Raw genomic sequence first — 18,445 nt, 5'->3', positions numbered from 1 at the left:
ACTGGGCATAGAAATAAAGTCTAAAAAATTTACTACATTATATAGAAATATTTTATAGAGATGAACTTAGGAGAGTTTTAGCGTACTAAATCTTTTTTGGTCCATGAACTACATAACCAATTGAATTATAGTACCAGTCCTCTATTTCTAGCAGTGTAAAAACTTTAAAAATCTAAAAATTGACTACTTTTAAGAACCTCAAATTTTTAATTTAATAGGAAAATAAGATTAAACTTTTCAAAAATCTTGCTATGAAACCAAAAAGAAACTGTTCAACTAAAAGAAAGTTCACAGAAAGTTCTGTATTAATTACACACTATAAAACCTTGGTAATTTTATGTGCTTATGCATGCTCCCTGCACTTCATCCTCCCGAGGGAGGTACCATGGGCCATAAAACTTTAAAGCAGAGAATACCAAATCACATGAGCCTTTACCTCCCTTCTCTCTTCCCCTAAAGCAGTTTTCTTCTCATTTTTAAAAATCCCCCATGATATGTACAATTCTGAAAATAGAGGTGAAATTCTAAAATCTGTATTCAATTCAAATATTCAACATTTACAGGTACCTTTTTTGAAAACGGCACTATACTAGTTGCTCAATGGATGAGCTTGCTCTGAATTGCATATGAATAGTCATATCTCTAAGAAAGCGATCAGCTTAAAGTACAATTCTGAACATTTATGAGCAGAATATTAAGCCACAGCATCTATGTTTGTGATCACAATCTGATGTTAATTTTCTGTTTTTTTAGCGTTTTTGAGGAACCCAGTTACCGTGTGGTATATAAAGTGTATGTGTGCGTGCGTGCATGTGTGTATTGTTTATGTGTGTAGTAAAGGTATTCTTCTCAATAGCACAATTAACTGCTATAGAAAAGGCTTCAGTCTTCCACTCTGATACCAAATCAGGCAATGGTAAATGTGATCAAAGAGGAAAAAGAACAGGACTGTGTATGCACCCTCTCAATCTAGTTTCTAAACATTACACTTTACGTGGAGGTGTGGCCATGGAGTCACAAGGAATGGGAATATGACTGGCCAATAGGTTCCCCTTAATCAGTTTTTAAACTGTACCATTTCCAGAATTTTAGGTTCACACTGAATATAAATTGGATGTTTTTAAGTAACATAACAATGGGTCAATTTTCCTACTACATTATAAAGATTGCAAGTTTAATATTGAGAAAAGAAGCAGTAGAATTTCAAATAGGCAAAATGTTAAAACTCGTATTTTTAAATTTCAGTGTTTCAACAGGTGAAGTGGAATAAAGAGAAATTGATTTTATTCTGGAAAAGAACTGTTCACATGGCTCTACTGCATAAAAATGTGTTTTTCAACTAAAACTTGCTTTTTAATGTGTTTAGGATAACTAAAAAGGATAAAATAACCAAATACATGTGCCAGTTTTTAAATCCTAATAATAATAGTATCTTGAGTGAACAGTAAAATTAAGGCATACGCTGGTTTCAACTGCATCATTCAGTACTCAATACAAATAGTTAAACTTTGACACTGAAAAGTGGGAGTGTCAACCAAATGACAGTAAAACATTTCATTATCATTATCTAACAAAATATACATGATATTAGACTTTACAAAATAATTTTCCAACCAACTTCACAATAAAAAAAATAACTAGTGAGGCTCTTGAAATTGACAGATGATTTGCTTGGCTGACAGCTGTAATTCTAGAGAATGAACCATCCTTTTTGTCAACCTACAAGTTATAGTATAACTAAAACTTCCCAAAATGCACAAAAATGCTCATTCACTTAGACAAAAAGCAGAATTATTGTTTTGTTTTGTTTCAAAAAACTAAGATTCATATTGCCAAATCCTTTACTTAAATCCAAAGAAATGTATCTGACCTTTTCCTTTGAAAATTCTGTGACTTTTGCCAAGGTAAATTTTAACTGTATTAACTAACCTAGAAATGATACATTCATCTTACTTTGATTCATAATTAATAAAAATTAAATAATTTTGCTTCTATGAATAGTGACGAACACTGTTAATAAAGTTGATTACAATTAATCTTTCAAACTGTAGACCAAACCGTTCAAACAGTTTGGTGTAACAGTGTATCAAATTGCTAAATCTTACTGGGAATATCTTTGATCAACAACATGAGTAGTAAAATCAAAATGAAGCTCTACAATTCTCTGTTTAGCTCTAATTATTATGTGCTTAGATTTAATTAGTAGGATAGGAACTGACTGAGGAAAACATAAATACATATTGTTATATTCGAGTCAGCATAATGCTCACAGCAGCAAATACTGCCATTACTAATCTAAGACCTTCAAATCACCATATATCCAAATAAATATTAATTAAGCACTATGTGCCAAACATTGATCTGATTTTGCATTTTTCTTTTGCATTATTCTTTTCCAAAGTCTCCAAAGTGTATTAAGCCCAGTAGTAATTCTCCAAAAGATTTTTAAAAGGTTAAAAAACAGAAACTAACAGCTTTTTAAGTAGAAAAATATAATTAGTTTTGCTATTTAACAATCCCCTTCCTGTTCTTAGAGTTGTGTGATCATCAAATCTTACCACTTCTATTTTTAGGTAGCCCAGATTTACCTTTTTCCTATAGATCAAACTACCAAATCTCGGGTCCAGGTTTTGGTCAACTCATAACTCAGGTTCAATAAACTTCTCACTATTAATCTCCATTTACATTTTCAATCTAAAAATATGTAAGAGGGGACAGATAAAGTGGGGGCACAGAAGCCCTGCAATTCATCACTTCAAGTTGGGTTTGGGGGCATTCTCTCCTGCTCTACTTCATTCAATTCCAACTGGAGGTACATGTGATTAAGTAAATCTATTTTCCATTATTTATTAGGGAGTAAACATCTGTGGGACTCTACTGTGTATCAGGCACCCAGAAAGGATCTTACATTGCACTCTTTCATTTAATCCTCACAATAAAACACAAGGGCTTAATTACCCCCATTTTACAGAGGAGGAACGTGAGGCTCAGATAAATTTGCCCAAGATCACAGCTACTGAGTGGATCAACTGGGATTCAAACATGACCTGTGGCTTTTCCCACAATAACACACTGCTCCTACTCTAAGTCACCTGGTACTGGACACCAGAATTATAGAACTGTTGTATTAGTATCAAACATTTGTAAAGTGCTTTGACTTCTCTGTGTGATTAAATCTTTTGCCTTTTTTAATCCCCACAGAAACTTTATGAAGAGAGAATTCTTTTTGCTACCCCAGAAGGATTAAGTAACTCATCTAAGATCACACAGCAGTTAAGTGCAGAACCCAGGTCTTCTGAGTCTGGGCTGAAGGCTGTTTCCACTGCACTAGATGATAATTACTCTCACTGTCAAGCCCACCCCTTCCTGTAAGTCAAAAGCTTTTTCAAATCCTACCTTCTATAGGTGGCACGGTGTTGAGAACACAGTAGGTGCTAGTTCCGCAGAATACACTTTGGGAAACGCTCTAAGGAAACAGAAAATAAAATGTAAAACTAATCTTTCAAAAAGATATAATCTGGCTCTTCTGTGATATTCCTGCCAAGATGCAAAACCTGAATCTAATCATGAGGAAACATCAGACAAATCCAAATTGAGGAACATTCCACAAAATGACTGGCCTGCAATCCTCAAGAATGTCAAGGTCATGAAAGTCAAAAAGGACTAAGAACTGTTCTGTATTAAGAGACTGAAGATACAATCCATTATGACCCAAGGTTCTGATTAGATATTTTTCTACAGAGGCCATTGTTGGATCAACTGGCAAAACAGGAACAGGACTGAAGGACTAAGGAGTAGGCATGTTTCAGTGTTAACTTCCTGCTTGTGATTGCTATCTTATGGTTATGGAGAAGAATATTCTTGTTTGTGGGAAATACATGATCAAGTATTCGAGGGTGATGGAACATCACATCAGCAACTTATCCTCAAATGGCTCAGGGGGAAACCATTCTTTGCACTGCAAACTTAAGGCTGTTCCAAATTTAAGATACATGTGTGAGAAAAGGTCTATGCTGGTGAACATGCATTAACTGTGTAATTTTTTTAATGGGAAGTAAGTGTGCTATACATAGGATAAAATTTTGCTAAGAAGAACCAATGTCACATTCATTTTGAAGCTCAGTCAACACCAACAATATTATTAACCGTTTCCCAACAACAAACCCAACACCCATCTCATCCAAAAAAATGTGCAGAGTGCCAACTAGTATTATGGCATGTGAAGTCAGTCAAGGGGAAGTCAACAAGAAAGAAACAAGGTCTCTCCCTGGCTCTCTGGCTGCTTCACTCAGACAAAATTAAAGATTTCACATAAAAATCTACACAGAGGTAACTTAAAAAAAAAGAAGAGGAGGAAATGTTTTAAATCTTGACAGCCAATTATTTTCAGTCCTAAAAATATCTTTTTTGTTTGGTTGCAGTATTAAATAAAATTTTAGATTATTCATCCTACATTATAAACCACATATTTATACACTTAGAAAACCAAAGATAGTTTACAAGTTCAACAACCACCCTCAACATTTTATATTTAAAAATCTACCAGGCATGGTGGCTTGTGCCTGCAGTCTCAGCTACTCAGGAGGCTGTGGTAGGAAGACCACCTGAGCCCAGGAGTTTTGAGGCTGCAGTGAACCATGATAACACCACTACACTCCAGCCTGGGCAACAGAGCAAGGCCTCATCTTTAAAAATAATAATAATAATAATAATAATAATAAATAATTCAGTGGCTCATGCCTATAATCCCAGCACTTTGGGGAGCCAAGGTGGGTGGAGTACTGGAGCTTAGGAGTTAAAGACCAGCCTGGGTAACATGGCAAAACCTCATCTCTACCAAAAATACAAAAATAAGCTGGGCATGGTGGCACACACCTGTGGTCCCAGATACTTGGAGGGCTGAGGTAGGAGGATTGCTGGAACCCGGGAATTCAAGGCTACAGTGAGCCATGATCACGCCACTGCACTCCAGCCTGGATGACAGAGTGAAACCCTGTCTCAAAAAATTAATTAAAATAAAATAAAATATAAAGAGTTCAGTTCTACCACTTACTAGCCGTCCTTGGGAAAGTAATTCAACCTCTCTATATTATCTCATCCAAAAAGAGAGCGTGGATACTTCTCTCTCCTATCTCTCAGGCAGGAGGGAGGGTTAGATAACACATATCCAAGCCCTTTCAATTCAAAAGCACCACCCAAATACAAAACACTATTGTTACCACAGTTAATGAGGATGATCTTTAACCAGGTTAATGTTTTCTAAGAACAAATAGGATTGCCTGAGTTATTTATCTGTTGTTGGTGTTTGTTTTTTTGTTTTTGTTTTTGTTTTGAGACAGAGTCTCACTCTGTTGCCCAGGCTGGAGTATAGTGGCATAATCTCAGCTCACTGCAACCTCCACCTCCCAGGTTCAAGTGATTCTCCTGCCTCAGCCTCCTGAGTAGCTGGAACTACAGGCGCCCGCCACCACGCCTGGCTAATTTTTATAATTTTAGTAGAGACGGGGTTTCACCATATTGGCTAGGCTGGTCTCGAATTCCTGACCTCAAATGATTCACTGGCCTTGGCCTTCCAAAATGCTAGGATTACAGGCATGAGCCACCACACCTGAGTTTTTTATGCCAAAAGTGTTGAAATCTGACTAATGTTGACTTCCACAAATTTTTAATTTTCCTCTCCCTTATGTCCATGATCAAGTGCTTCAGAAGTCAATTTTCAGCGTTCATATAAATAAAGTCCTTCACTATAATGTGACTCCTAGCTACCAGGATAACCATGAGTTCCTTAATTCTTTCTTTTCTATTTCTGTAAAATTCTTGTTCTAGGACTGTTTCCCTCTCTTATTTGATTTAACCAATTTCCAGCTACTTGGGAGACAGAGGTGGGAGGATCACTTGAGCCCAGGAATTTGAGTCAGACGTGAGCCATGACAGTGCCACTGACTATAGCTTGGGTGACAGAGTGAGACCCTGACACAAAAACAAAAAAAGTAGTTAACTATGATATCATCTGTGGTAATAGCCATGTCCAAGGATTCACCTATAAACTAGACAAGGCTCAGATTTCATGTATCCTTTGGAAAATTCAACATCACTTTCTACCTATGACTGTGAGCATGGAATTATCGTACATTAGGAAAAGTGGCTGATGGGAAGATTTCCAAAAGGGGAGATGTCAGGGAAGATTTCCAAAAGGGGAGATGTCAGCAGCACGCTGACTTCTTATAACATTTCCAAGAGTCGCCAGCAACAGCCCACTAATTGCATGAATATAATATCTCATTTTAATTTAGTTTCTGAATTAAAATTTTAAATTTTATGCTGTTAAAAAGAATGTCTTACATTCAAGGCTTGACACTTCCTGGCTTCCTATTATCAAAAACTGATGATATGATTACCATTTGAGATATCTTAACAATGGTCACTTAGGTTCAGTGGGACATACTAATGAGTAGCTTCATAAAAAAGGATTTTTACACCCAACTTCAAAGTGTGACAATAAGTAAATCAGTGACAGAATATATGAAATAACAGGAAGAATTGGACACTAAAATAACGTATGTCACAGAAATATCATAGACAAAAACCAATCACGCTTTCTCCACAGCACTGCATAATAACGTCTCCATAGTTCACCAGGAAAGATACGTAAGTCAAAACTGAAATCAAGTCATTCTATCTTGGAAAACCATAGGTTCTCAAAACAAGTAAGCCAAAGCACAAAAAAACTTACATAAGAAATGGCTACCTTGTATTAGATGACCCTGTGCCAGATACTTGGCCAGGAGCTTTCAGTGTTCTGATCTCCCTCTAAGTGCCTGTTTGCAATGCTGGGGCAGCTCTGCCACAGAGGGAGGCATGCTGGCCTTAAGCACCTGCAGAGCCGCGGTGGTGGTGTCCCAGGCCACCAATCACTGCTGAGAAGTCTGAGCAAATCAGTGAGTCACTCTGTCCACAGGATAACAGTGGAATGGAAAAGCACAAGCTTTCAAGTCAGAAAGATCTGGGTTCAAGTCCTTCCTGAGAAACAGGTCTTCAAGTGCCTCCCTGCTGACTCTTCAACTCAGACCCCTCACCCTTCAGGAAGCCTCTCGCCCACAGGGTTAGGCAGTGCCGGTGCGGTCTTTGGAGTGGCTTCTGTTTTCCTCTCACAGAACACATCCTTCTTTATGGTAGCTCCTTCCATTTGTTCTACAACTATTAAAGGAGCACCTAACATGTGCCAGACACTGTTCAGGAGCTGGGACACAGCAATGAACAGGACAGACAAAGGTCCTGTCCTCCTGGAGGTACATTCCAGTGGAGGGAAAGCAGATGATAAACGGGATACTCTCCAATAGAGGTAAATGCTATAAAGGAAATGAAATGGAGTGGTGCATTACTGTAAAAACTTGGTAGGATGTTCTTCATTGTTTCTGAATGTATAGCCCTGATGGAGTGAAGGGAATACTTGATTAGAGCATCAAGAAACCTGTACTCCATCATTAACCAAATCAATGGTCCTCAGCCTTAGCTAGTTATCTAGTGAGATCTCCAAAACTCTGACACCCAGAGCAATTAAGTCAGAATGTCTGGAGATGGGACCCAAGCCTCAGTACTTTTTTAAAGGTCCCCAAGTAATCCCAAGATGTATCCGAAGTTGGGAACCACTGAAATAAACAGTTGTGTGACTCTGGGCAACTCTCTGACTTTCCCAGTTTTCTCAAGAGTCAAATGGGTAGTTGATCTTGAGCAGAACTTCTCCAAACTTTGTGCCTGAGGGTGATCTTAGGATCTTCTTTCAATGCAGGTTCTGATTCACAGGTCTGAGGGAGGCCTGCGATTCCACCCCCAGGTGATGCCCATGCTGCAATTAACGGCCACACCTTGAGTATAAGAAACCAGATGATCAACCTAAAAGATCGGGAATTAGATAAACGATCTATAAAAGATCTTTACAGTCCTAACATTCCTCAATCGCATTAATTCCACTAATTCCTAGAAGACTAAAAAAGTACTTTCATCTGTTAGTGCATACTATGATACAAAACTATACCAGAACATCCATGAAGATAATTAAAAGAAACTCTGGGGATGGTTACTCAAGTATAGTGCCCCATTTCTGCTAGAAGTGCCCAAGAAGGCTGGACATGGTGGCTCATGCCTGTAATCCCAACACTTTGGGAGGCCAAGGCGAGAGGACTGCTTAAGCCCAGGCGTTCAAGACCAGCCTGGGCCACATGGCGAGACTGTCTCTACAAAATATTAAAATATTAGCCAGGTGTGGTGCTGTGTGCCCATAGTCCCAGCTACAAGGAAGCCTGAGGCAGGAGGATCGCTTGAGCCTGGGAGATTGAGGTTGCAGTGAGCCATGAGAGCATACTGTACCACAGCCTAGGCGACAGAGTGATACCCTATCTCAAAAAAAAAAAAAAAGAAAGAAAGAAATACCCAAGAGGAGAGATGCAGAGCTCTATAATACACATGCTCTGTTTTCAAAAGAACACTATCTAATTGAAACAATACTTTTTAAAAAGGTAATGAAAAGGGGAGAGATAGCATGGGGAGAAATGCCAGATATAGGTGATGGGGAGGAAGGCAGCAAATCACACTGCCATGTGTGTACCTATGCAACAATCTTGCATGTTCTTCACATGTACCCCAAAACCTAAAATGCAATTAAAAAAAAGGTAATGAAACAATAATATATGACTTAAAGGTTAAAACAAGGGACAGATGATAGCAGTATGGAAATTCAGTAACTACCTGGGTATCAAGCAGAAACTCTCTGAAGCCGTGGACTATGTTTTATTCATTCTGTCTCCATTCAGAGAACCTAGATCAGGACGTTATACATGGGCACTTCATTATATATGTATAATATATACATATATTAGAGTTTTTGGAAGATGGATTAATGAAACAAGATGCTATATAGTAATAAGTGATTACAGGCTTTGGAACAGAGACACAGCATAATGAAAACTGTCTTTACCGCTCTTTGAAATAAAGACAAAGAATATTTAGGTCTCCACAGAATTAAAATCAAGCCCGAAATTCTTAGTACCTTTATTATGGTTCACTAGTTTTGCTTAGCATCCTAGACATTGTGCCTAGATAGTTAGGGAGGCTAACTGTATAATGGCTCAAATGCCATAAATATTCACTTCTTGCCCAGATAAAGTCCAAAACAGGTGTTCCTGGTGGGAAGACTGTTCTCCAAGCAGTGGCTCTGCTGCCTGTGCTCCATCCACCCGTGGCAGAAGACTTTTTAGGTCATTAGGCCCTCTGCATCAAGCCAGATAAGGAAAGGGCATGATACTCATGCCCCAAGAGTTTTAGGGGCCATGTCTGGAAGTGGCATACTTAGTTGCTCCCACCCCATTGGCTAGAATTTGGTCATGATTGCAAGGAGGACTGGAAAATGCCCAGAAAGAGAAGGAGAAAGATTTCATGATCAGCTAGTTGTCTCTGCCACAGTATCTTCTGTCAACTGCTTTTTTTACAAAACAGTCACTCCTTTCAGAAATGTCTTCTGCTAATCTACAACTCCATTTTCAATCCCTAAGGCCATTCAGGATCTAAAACCAATCTATGAGTTTTCCTTCTCCAATCAATATTTTCCTAACATACTTGAAATGAGATTTTATCAAATGCATCCTTGAAAGGATGTCTGGCTTGTTCTTCCCAGTAACTCCGGTAATACTTAATACAACATCCGGTACATAATACAAGCTAAAATTACTTGTAGAATTCATAAATTAATAACCTTCCCAAAAGTTTATGGAAAGGAAAAAAAAAATGGTCCTCTATCTTGTCCTGGTGATGGTGGTGTAGTTTACAAAAAGCCTTCTTTTTCAAGCACATCTCATCCTATAAGGTCACCGAGTTGCCTTGGTCACTCATCCTCTTGGTCACTTTGGTTTGCTGTGCCTTGGTACTGTGCCACTGAGATAAAAGCAGAAGACTGAACAAGCAGTGGCTCAAACCTGTAGTCCCAACTACTCAGGAGGCTGAGGGAGGATTGTTTGAGCCCAGGAGTTCAAGGCTGCCTGAGCTGTGACTGTGCCACTGTACTCCAGCCTGAACAACAGAGAAGGACCCCATCTCTAAAAAAAATTTTTTTAAAGAAAAAACTGTAGATATGACCTCTCAGTCCAGCAATGTTGCACATATTTTTAAAGAAAGGAATCATATCCCTCTATTCATTCAAGAAATCAAGCAATATGACAAAAGCTATTTTAAACCTGCTTTAAAAAAAAAAAAACTAAGAAGAATGGGAAAATAACCATTTTCACAAGAAAATCAAACTAAAACTGGGGGCTAGAGCACAAGGGTAATAATAAATAAAAAACAGCACAAGGTCTGTCAAAAGACATGCTTTGGAGACACTCCCTAAAATCAGGTTAATGATTTTATGAGACGAGCAATTCAACATACACCCCAAACCCAAGTAACTTTATTCTTTTTCTAAACCACAAAAGGTTAGTGTGGGGAAAAATTACGTGCTACAGTACAAAAATATTTTGTGCTCACATATGACCACTTTTCAAGAAGTTTAAAATATACCATTAAGTGCTACTATACTATAATAACCCTCACAACTCCCCTATGGGATAGAAACAAAAATTAAAGTATACAGTCAAGTTAAAAAGAAAAAGTCTGGTAGGTAGCCGACTTCCTACTCCTGGGGCAGGCTAAATAAAAAAATGAAACAGTAACCTCTAAGGTAATTGGGGCACAAATCATTTTAGGCTCCCAAATTGAGTTCAACACCTAGAATTGAGTTCAAAAGCAAACAACTAGCTTGAACAGACTACAAAACAGTTGAAGTTCTATCAGGCTGACACAGGAACTAACATTACAAAATATCAAGCCTGATTTATGGCCTAAGAAATGAGATTAATTGATTCTCTATTACCAGAGATGCATGTAAAGCATGTTTAAAGCAATTTCATAATTTTTAAAGAAATTATTCTTTATAGATATGAATCACGGTATCATTAGAATTTTCATAAATTTAATTTGGCTTGGAAGCCAGTATACTCATCAGTCTGAAAATTACAAAAGAGCACTTATTAAATGTCCATATTTGTACAAATAGATTCTGGTAGAATACATTCAGTAAGAAAAAAATTGTCTAAAATTTAAAATATTGTTTTAGTAGTACTTATTGTTACTAATACTAATGATAATTGTGTTTAACTCCTCAGAGAGAGCATTGTAAAATATCAACAAAATCAACCCAACAAACTAGGAATTCTATTCAATATTACGTACGTATGACAAGCATTTTCATATATAAAATTTTACTTTGATCCTAAAAGATAGCGAAGCACACATTAAGCCTATTCTAGAAATGGAGACACTAAGACATGGGTACAGGCATTGGGCAAAGGTCACAGGCTGGGACGGAGCAGAATTCAAACCCGGCCAGGTCTCCCTACACTACGGTGTGACTTCTACAAGAACACATGGTTCTCTCCTTAATAATGCAGCAATGCTTCTCCACAAAGCAACACTGCAAAAGTTTGGCCAGAAAAAGTAAGTTGCCCTGAGAGAAAGGGAAAGCAAACGCTCCCGCAGAGGAACACCGAGCAGGTTGGCTGGGAGGGAGACATCCCAAAGGAGAGCAGAGCAGTGAACAGAATGCTACCACATACGCCTAACCTGACCTTGTCTAAAGATCCTCCATATCTCTCAAACATTTTTTGGTCCATGAACCACAGACCACCATCACCTATCACTACTTTCTACTGCCCAAAGAACTAAAACTTCATCAAAACCAAAGGAGAGAATGGCACTGTTTCTCATAATAGAGCAATGAGCCAGACACCCAGAAAATGGCAGCCACAGCCCCGGAATGGAGGTCGGCTATCTGGGAACCTCCCTTAATCCGAACACAGCCAGAGCCAGAACTAGGAAGGAAGCCAAGAACACTCTGAAGGCCAAAAAAGAATTTTACGAAGTCCATGCACAAAAGCTCATGTACTCTACTGTGAGAAGAGGTTCTCCGACCCACATTCCTAGCTTGATTACGATAAAACTATTCACAGTTCTAATATGCTTAATTATCAGGTTGCCAAGCCCAGAGAAAATCAGAAGCAACAAATCAGATGGAAAAAAAATACAGCTGAAAATTGACACACAGAAGCAAAAGAGTAATAGGAAACAGCAAGGAGAGATTGTTTTTTAAGCAATAAAAATTGGACACAAGGATTTGAAAGGTGTAGCAGTTTGGGGTCATTTATCATAAAAGCAAAATTCTACTCAAAAAAACCCAAAACACAGTATTAAATAAAGCCCAATTTAATAAGGTACATACAACATAATGAACCCAAGGTTATTAAGGAAAATCTAAGTTAAATTCCATGTGTTCTACTTAACACAGAGAAAAAGGTAGCACAGTTTAATACCTTTTGTTTGCATATCACTTTGCAGTCTATAAAACACTTCTTATGAATTACCTCATTTGATCCTCAAAAAAACCATAAGGCAAGAGGGCAGACACCTCCACTGGCCAGGAATTCACTGGTAAATACTTCTATTTTAGTCAGACAGATGGGTTTATCAGTGGCAATTACAACAAAGAATGTTCATTTGTCTAACAGGAGAGAGTACATAGAAGGCACGTGAAGACAAAGGGCACGGAAGGCCTCCTCAGAAGCATCACCACATGACTATCCCAACTTTTAACTAGAACTTCACTTCCAAAACTTCCACCTCTGAAAGCTCCCATTCTTCCATCTACATCCTACAGAGCCTCGTCCGAAGAACTGTTATAATGCCTTCTACTCCCATTATCCCCCCATACAGCGGAGGACAAACTTTATGATGGACCTCCCACAATCCCCACCTCTTGATGTTAACATCTTTGTGTAACCTCCTCCCCAGGAGTGTGGGCTGGACCTAGCCAGTCCTTCTAACCAGCAGACCATGGAAAACGTAATGGGCAGACTGTCACTTCTGTCTTGCTATAGACTGTCCCCTCCTGGCTCTGATAAAGCAAGGTGTTGTGTTGGAGAGGCCCGTGGGGCAGGAACTAAGGGTAGCCTCAGGTCAACAGCTGGTGAGAAGCTGAGCCCTCAGCCCAACGGCCCAAAGAAAAGAGACTTCAAAATGACCAAGAGAGCCTGGAAGTGGATCCTTTCCTACCAGAGATTACCAAGGTGAGCCCAGTAATGGCCAGCACCTCGAATGCAGCTTAGCAGTCCCAAAGCAGCAGACTCAGCCCTGCTCTGCCCCAACGCCTGACCCATGGGAACCGGGAACCAGGAGATCCCACCCTGGACTATTTAAAGCCACTGGGTTTGTGATGATTTGTTACAGCAGCAATAGATAACTAATACGCCCACTGACCATCTGGCCACAGTGGTTTCTTCTCTCAGCTTGGATTGGTTCAATCACTTCACCATCATTTCTACCAATATTCTGTATATGCCACCAAGGTTCTGAAATAATCATCTACCCTATCTCTACTCCTTTATTCTCTCATTATCAAATTGACAAAAACCAATAACTTTCTTTAGTCTGCAGTCTACTCAACTCTGCAGCATTACAGCTGTCAACCTCCTCTCAATCCTCCGCTCTCAGCATCCCTGAATTCATATTCTGCTTGTTCTACTACCTCTCTGACTATTCTTTCTCAGCCTCTACTGGTTCTCTCCCCTCTGCTGATACTAAAATGTAAGCATCCATCACATTTCTGCCCTCAGGCCCCTTCTCTGCTCCCCTGGCAATCTCACTCAGGACTGTGACTTCTAATTGTTTTGAACTGATTCATTCATTCATTCATTCATTCAACCAAAAGGTACTGTCTGGGCAACAAGACGTAGCAGTGAGCAGAAAGACAAGGCTGCTGCTTCCATGAAGCTTCCACTCTCCTAGGGTCTGTGCTGCTGCCACTGCATCTGCACCTCCAGACTTCCTCACAGCCCTTCTCTCCCTGCCCCATGCCCAGGAAGCTGACCTCTAAGGACTCCAGCACCAAGGCTCCCTTGCCCTCTCGAAGTGCAATGAAGAAAAGAAGCAGGGTGATATGAATGACACCCTAAGCTTTGACCCACATCTCCAATGTCACATTGTATATGCACATTCTAAAGCTACCCAATTCTCCCCAAAATATACCTACCTTGTCTTCCCTATCTCAATCTGGCCTCACTAAATGCCCAGTTGTGGTTCAAAACCTAGGAGTCACCTTCCCTCAAGACCCACACTCAATCAGTCACAAAATTATATGTGTGTGTGAGACACACACTCCTCAGCCATGCTAGCTCTTTCCTCACCTTTCTAGACAACTCTTGCTAGAAGTGATTTTTTCCGAACTCCAGTCCACTCTTTGCTCATTCATTCATTCAGCTAATAAGCATTTACTAAGCCTAGGTACTCCAGCTTCTAACCTCTAGAAATGCATATCTAACTGAGAAAGAAGTAAACAAGTAACTCCGATGTAAACTAAAATGTGCCATGCCTATGAAAACCATATAGTGCTATGGTGCACACAGGAAGAGCGTCCGATCCAATCTGAAAAGAGCACCAAGGTCAAGAAGGCATCTCCTATTGGAAGTCTCATTTAAGCTGAAACACAGAGGACACAGAGCGTCAACAAGACATGGGTAAGCATGTGTGCCTGCGTTCCGGAGTCAGGTACAACTTCTAAATCAAGGCAACAGCAATGTGCAAGGCCTAAAACCACCAGACACTGTGGGACCTTGGTACAATCAGAGTCTAAAAAATGTAACATGACTGTAGAGAGGAAGGTGGAGAGGTGACTAGGTGGCCCTTATTAGCACATTTCAGGAGAATCGACTTTATCCAATCAATTCCATTCCTCTAATAAAAAAATTCTAAAAGCCTCTCCTGAGCAGAGAATTAAATCCAGATTCTTTGGTCTGACTTTTCAGGCCCCTAACAACATGACCCCTACGTACTCTCCCAGGCTTACCTACCCATATGCACATGAATTCCACCCACTCCCTGTACTCGCCTGGCTCTCTGCCTGTGTTCCGTTTCCTCTGCTTGGAATTGCTCCTCTACCTACCATGTTTGCCTGTTAATGATTTCAGGTCAAATTCTACCTCCTCCTGGAAGTCTTTCCATCTTCCCTTACAGAGCCTTATTAAAGCATTATGACATGCCTTGAATCAGTTACATCCATATCTGCTTCCCTATAGACTTATGTCACTACAGACTCTGTCCTTCTACCCTCTCTCTACTACCTATCTAAACAGAAGTGACTCCTAATTTCAAAGTCTAGGAAAGATGTTCAGAAAAGTAATCAATTTACCACTACTGCAGTTCTAAATAGCTAACCATGGAAGGTCATGAAGAAATAATTATTTTTGAATTATGCAAAAACAATCAACCAAAAGCCTAGATTTCTGTACATTTTCATGTAAGTATCTGTAAAGAAAAATGGCTACAGAAATTTAAAAAACAGTATGTGAACAAGCTCAGAAAGATTACCTACTCAGTCACAAGGCATTTAAGGGACAGAGTCAAGACCAGAGCCAAGACTCGAGATACTCTTTCCCAAAAGTGATAAACAGACTATAACCAGAGGATCTCCACACAACTCACTATTAAACTCATCCAATTACCTGGAACTGTTATCCTTAATTCTTGCCACAATTAATTCCCATTTTCCTCCAGGGCTCTCAAGAAGCCTCCCCCAACCTCAAAGATTAGTCAAATCCCTTTATGACACATTGCACACAACTTCACAGCATTGAGTCCCAGCTGTAATTTCACATGGCATCTTGATTAATGTCGGTCTCCCCCTTAGCTCCATAAGGACAGAGACTGGGTCTGTCCTTCCTTGTGCCTGGCACAGATAGGCACTTTGCTATTTGTTGAGTAAATGAAGTGACTTAGAAGTATAATCATAACTCATGTTCACATGGCCCCCTGCAGGACCATAAGATCCTAAAATATCTTCTGATCCCTCCAGTAACAATAACAATTATATGAATTTTAATGTCACGATTTGATTGTAACATATTCTAACTCTTTAATAATTATTCATATATGTAATCTGCTAGTTCTCTATTAACCAGAATGTGTATTAATCAGAATGCCACATTATTTTTAAAACATGCAAGGCATCAGCAAACTTTCACATCAAAAAAACATACTACAGGAAGCCAACCTACAGGCTATGTGGAAGAGCTGTTTGCTCTCTTGGAACCTGAAAAGTCCAATTCCAGTCTAACAGTGAATTACAGTGTTTCACCAAGGCAGCCTACTACATTAATAAATTAAAACAAAATTGTATTTTTTTTTTTGAGATGGGTCTTGCTCTGTTGCCAGGCTGGAGTGCAGTGGTACGATCTCAGCTCACTGCAACCTCCTACTCCCTGGTTCAAGCGATTCTCCTGCCTCAGCCTCCCAAGTAGCTGCGATTACAGGCACATGCCACCATGTCCAGCTAATTTCTTTTTTGTTTTTTTATTTGTTTGTTTTGTTTTTTGAGATGGAGTTTTGCTCTTGTTGCCCAAGCCGGAGTGCAGTGGCACGATCTCAGCTCACTGCAACCTCCACCTGCTGGGTTCAAGCGATTCTCCTGCCTCAGCCTCCCAAGTAGCTGGGATTACAGGTGCGCACCACCACACCCAGCTACTTTTTTTGTATTTTTAGTAGAAATGGGGTTTCTCCATGTTAGCCAGGCTGGTCTTGAACTCCTGATCTCAGATGATCTGCCCATCTTGGCCTCCCTAAGTGCTAGGATTACAGGCATGAGCCACTGTGCCCAGCCTAATTTCTTTTTTGTATTTTTAGTAGAGATGGGTTGTCACCATGTTGGCCAGTATGGTCTCGATCTCCTGACCTTCAAAACCACCCACCTTGGCCTCCCAAAGTGCTGGGACTACAGGTGTGAGCCACTGCATCTAGCCAAAATTGTATGTTTTTAAGGCAGGATGCTTGGGTGTCTGAGTTAGCCAGGAGTTCCTAAGCACACAGCAAATCCATAAAATGAATTTAAACTTCCCAAATAGATCCATACATTGAATATAATTCCCATACCCAGTTGCCTCTTTTGTGGAAACTAACAAGCTGATCCAAATATTCATATGGAAATACAAGGGACCTAGCACAGCCAAAACAATCTTGAAAAAGAAGAACAGAGTTGAAGGACTGACAGTTCTTGATTTCAAAACTTACTACAAATCTACAGAATCAAGACACTGTGGTGATGGCATAAAGACAGACACATAGATCAATGGAAAAGAATTAAGACTCCAAAAATAAACCCACAGATTTATAGTCAGTTGATTTTCAAAGAGTGCCAAGACACTTCAATGAGGAAAGAATGGTCTTTTCAACAAATGGGCAAGGACAACTGAATATCCACATGCAAAAGAATGAAGCTGAAAGCCTACCTGACACTGTATAAAAAAAATTAACGACAGATGGCCAGGCACGGTGGCTCACACCTGTAATCCCAGCACTTTGGGAGGCAGAGGCAGGCGGATCACCTGAGGTCAGGAGTTCGAGACCAGCCTGGCTAACATGGTGAAACCCTGTTTCTACTAAAAATACAAAAAATTAGCTGGGCATGGTGGCACGTGCCTATAATCTCAGCTATTCAGGAGGCTGAGGCAGGAGAATTGCTCAATCCAGGGAGGCAGAGGATGCAGTGAGCCAAGATCACGCCATTCCACAAAAACGAAACTCAGTCTCAAAAAAAAAAAAAGGAAGAGGATTTGAATAGACATTTGCCAAAGCACACATACAAATGGCTAATAACCACATGAACAGATGCTCAACATCATTAGTTGCTAGGGAAATGCAAATCAAAACCACAATAATATACCACTTCCCATCTACAAGAATGGTTATAATCAAAAGATGGACAATAACAAGTGTTTGCAAGAATGTGGAGAAATTACAACTCTCATGCTTGCTGGTGGGAATGTAATATGATCTAGCCACTTTGGAAGTTTGAAAACACTTCCTCAAAAAGTTAAACAGAGTTAACATATGATAGCACAATTCCACTCCTAGGTATCTTTCCAAGAGAAATGCAAACATGTCCACGTAAAAACTTGTACATTCATGTTCACAGCAGTATTTTTCTTAACAGCCAAAAGTGGAATAATTCAAATGTTCATTAACTAGTGAATGGATTTTAAAAATGTGGTATATATCCGTACAACAGAGGATTATTCAAAAATAAAAGGAATGAAGTGGCCAGGTGTGGTGGCTTATATCTGTAATCCCAGCACCTTGGGAGGCCAAGGTAGCACTTGAGACTGGGAGTTCAAGACCACCCTAGGCAACACGGCGAGACTCCCAACTCTATTATATTAAATTAAAAATTAAAATTTTTAAAAAAGGAATGATGTAATGATACATGCTACATACAATATAAATGAGCCTTGAAAACATTATGCTAAGGGAGATAAGCCAGTCAAGTCACAAAAGGACAAACACTATAGGATTCCATTTATATGAAATGTTCAGACTA

The 18,445-nt window shown here is 39.5% G+C and overlaps 1 protein-coding gene across 10 annotated transcripts in view; it reads right to left on the bottom strand.

Annotated features, from left to right (window-relative positions):
- Nucleotides 1-18,445, bottom strand: part of CAMTA1 (calmodulin binding transcription activator 1) — a 964,678-nt gene that overhangs the window by 925,763 nt on the left and 20,470 nt on the right. For 8 of the 10 annotated variants that reach the window (XR_010337677.1, XM_064363183.1, XM_064363184.1 and 5 more), the window contains exon 2: nt 3,397-3,466. The exons of the other annotated variants lie outside the window; for them this stretch is intronic. Coding sequence is in view for 7 of the 8 variants with exons in the window: in XM_064363183.1 (XP_064219253.1) it covers nt 3,397-3,466 (70 nt within the window). In the remaining variant the exon portion in view is untranslated. The remainder of the gene's footprint in view (nt 1-3,396; nt 3,467-18,445) is intronic. 10 annotated transcript variants of the gene reach the window in all.

The sequence above is a fragment of the Aotus nancymaae genome, unplaced genomic scaffold, assembly GCF_030222135.1.
Source record: "Aotus nancymaae isolate 86718 unplaced genomic scaffold, 86718_ANA_hifiasm-v0.15.2.pri h1tg000053l, whole genome shotgun sequence".
In the NCBI taxonomy this organism is placed as follows: domain Eukaryota; kingdom Metazoa; phylum Chordata; class Mammalia; order Primates; family Aotidae; genus Aotus; species Aotus nancymaae.
This window is presented reverse-complemented; position numbering and strand designations above follow the sequence as displayed.